At 47.5% G+C, this 2,886-nt stretch overlaps 1 protein-coding gene across 1 annotated transcript in view; it reads left to right on the top strand.

Annotated features, from left to right (window-relative positions):
• LOC106805686 (integumentary mucin C.1-like) overlaps positions 1–2,626 on the top strand; it is a gene marked incomplete at its 3' end in the record, with an annotated part of 11,774 nt that extends 9,148 nt beyond the window's left edge. Inside the window, exon 3 of the mRNA XM_014807379.1 lies at positions 2,567–2,626. Coding sequence (XP_014662865.1) covers positions 2,567–2,626 — 60 coding nt within the window. The remainder of the gene's footprint in view (positions 1–2,566) is intronic.
• Between the last annotated feature and the right edge of the window lie 260 nt (positions 2,627–2,886).

Genomic DNA, 2,886 nt, shown 5'->3' with positions numbered 1-2,886 from the left:
GAGAGAGAGAGAGGACGAGAGAGAAGAGTGAGAGAGACAAGAGAGAGACAGAGACAGGAGAGAGAAGAGAGATGAGAGGAGAGAAATCAGGAAACGAGAGAAGAGTAAGCAGAGAGAGGGAGAAGGAGAAGTGGAGAGAGAGGGGGTGAGGAAAGAGGCCAGAAAAAGGGGACGGTAGAGGGTGAGAACAAGATGGAGAGACGGGGGGAGTAGTGAAAAAAAAGAGACGGGAGAGAGAAGGGGAAGAGAGAGAAAAGAGAGAGGAGAGAGAGAGAGGAGAGAGAGACTGGACGAGAGAGAGAGATAGAAGAAAACTCTGAGGGAGAGAGAGAGGGAGAAGGAGAGGGCAGAAAGAGACAGGCAGGGGCGGAGAAAGAGAAGGATGTGAGAGCAAAGAGATAGAGAGCAGAAGACACACACAACTACACACTACACACACACACACACACAGAAACGTGATGTGTGTGAGGGTGGAGAGAGAGAGAGAAGAGGAGAGGAGAGAGAGAGAGAGAGAGGAGAGAGAGAGGGGGAGAGAAGACGAGAGGGGCAGAGAGTAGAACAAAAAAAATAAAAAAAATAGACCGAGAGAGGGAGAGAGAATGCCAGACAGAGAGAGGGATAGAAAAAGAGAAGGAGAGGAGAGAGAGAGGAAGGGCGAGGGAGTAAAAGAGACAGAGGGAGAGGGAGAGAAGGAGGAGATGAGGGTTTAGAGAACGATAGAGAAGAGAGAGAGAGAGGAGAAGAGAGGAGAGGGAGAGAGAGAGCGAGAAGGAGAGAGAGGAGAGAGAGAGAGAGAAGCGTGGAAAGTTGGGAGAGAGAGAGGAAAGTGACGGACGAACGAGGAGGAGAGAGAGAGGAGATGTGAGAAAGAGAGGAGGAGGAGGAAAGAGATACGACGACCGAGAAGCAGAGAAGAATAGAGAGAGAGAGAGGAAGAGATCGATAAAGTGAGAAAGAGGATGTAGAAAAAACCCGTCAAATAATAAACGAAATGCGCGTTACGTATGCGACGCTCTTCGCACGGACGAAAAGTCGTGAAGGGTCCAGATTAAAATTTCTAGGACATGTAGATTATAATATTATGCAAAATATAATATATGTATATATGTTTATGCGAGATTCTTTTCACGTAGCCCGATCACAGAGTTTTCGAACGAGGCGAGAGGAGGGGTGGAAAACGGAAGGAAAATGATTGCGTACAGCCTTCTCAACGGGAGTGTGTCCACACGAGCACGCCTTCAATGCGTGTGAGAAACACGATATATATATGTATATAATAATTATTTATTAATATATGTATATATTATATGTAATTATATATATATAGTATATATATATATATATATATATATATATTACAAATATATTATAAATAAAAGGGGGGAGAGAAAGAGACAGACAGACAGAGAGAAAGAGAGAGAGGAGAGAGAGACGAGAGAAGAGAGAGAAGAGTAGAAGAGACGAGAGAGAAGGAGAGTAACAGAGAGGCGGGGGCGGAAGAGAGAGAGATATAGGAGAGAGAAAGAGAAAGTGAGGAGAGGAGAGGAGAGAAGAGAGAGAGAGAGGCGAGAGAGAGGAGAAGAGGAGAGAGAGCTGAAGAGAGAAGAGAGGAGGAGAGAGAAGAGAGAGAGAGGGAGAGAGAGAGAGGAGAGACGAGGAGAGCAAGAGAGGAGATCGAGAGAGAGAGAGAGAGAGAAAGAGAGAGAGAGAGGAGATCAGAGAGCGAGAAGAGAGAGAGACGGAGCGGAGAAAGACAGGAGAGAGAGAGAGAGAGGAGGAGAGCGAGCGAAGAGAGAGAGAGAGCATCGAGAGGGACGACGAGAAGACCAGAGAGAGAGAGAGAGAGAGAGAGAGCGAGAGAGAGAGAGAAAGAGTAGAGAGAGAGAGACGAGAAGGCCAGCGAGAAAGACGAGGAGAGAGAGGAAAAGAAAGAGAGAGAGAGAGAGAGAGAGAGGAGGAGAGAGAGAGAGAGAGGGGGGGGGTGTAGCCATTTTATTCCTGATAATAACGAATAACAGGCACAGCAAGGCAGTCAACAGAATTGTCGCGCGCGTCGCGTAAACAATTTAGTACGTACATGCAAATTCAATTTAGCTAACCTCATTACGCAAAAACGCAGCCACCGTTCCACCATTATGATAAATTTCGAGGTTTTTACGCTCGGCGTAATATCATTTTCATATTTTAAATTTAATGCGGGCCGTTAATCGGATTTTGGCATTACGTCGTTGTCTCCGTGTGGATTACTCGATGCGAGCACATAACCGCAGGCGTAACATCTGCGCACTCTCTCCTTACGGACGTGTTAACGTCTGTGTCTCTCACGTGTTATCTACATCTAAGAACACCGCCATCGCCATTGCCGCCGCCGCCGCCGACGCCGCCGCCGCCGCCGCCGCCGCCATCATCATCACCGCCATCACAATCGCCACCACCACCGCCACCACCATCATCATCATCATCATCACCACCACCACCACCACCATCATCATCATCACCATCACCCGCTACTGCCATGACCATCATCATCATCACCACCACCACCACCACCACTATCACCACCACCACCGCCACCGCCACCGCCACCGCCACCGCCACTGCCACCGCCGCCGCCACCGCCACCGCCACCACCACCACCACCACCACCACAAGCAGCAGCAGCAGCACCACTACACTATGTTTTCCCTGTGATTCTATTGCAAGTGCACTTAATAATAAGAATGAATAGGATAAAACCTGAGATTTTTTAATGGAATATTTGTCATTATCATTTTGCATCAATGCGCTTCTGAACCTTTAGATTACCATTTTTTGACTCATGTCTGGCCAAGGAATACTAATCTGATTATCAGACCTTTACTATAGATATAATATTTTTTGACGAAA

This window comes from Priapulus caudatus, unplaced genomic scaffold, assembly GCF_000485595.1.
Source record: "Priapulus caudatus unplaced genomic scaffold, Priapulus_caudatus-5.0.1 Scaffold124, whole genome shotgun sequence".
Taxonomy (NCBI): Eukaryota; Metazoa; Priapulida; class Priapulimorpha; order Priapulimorphida; family Priapulidae; genus Priapulus; species Priapulus caudatus.
Note: the sequence above shows the minus strand (reverse complement) of the source record. Positions and strands in the feature narration are given on the sequence as shown.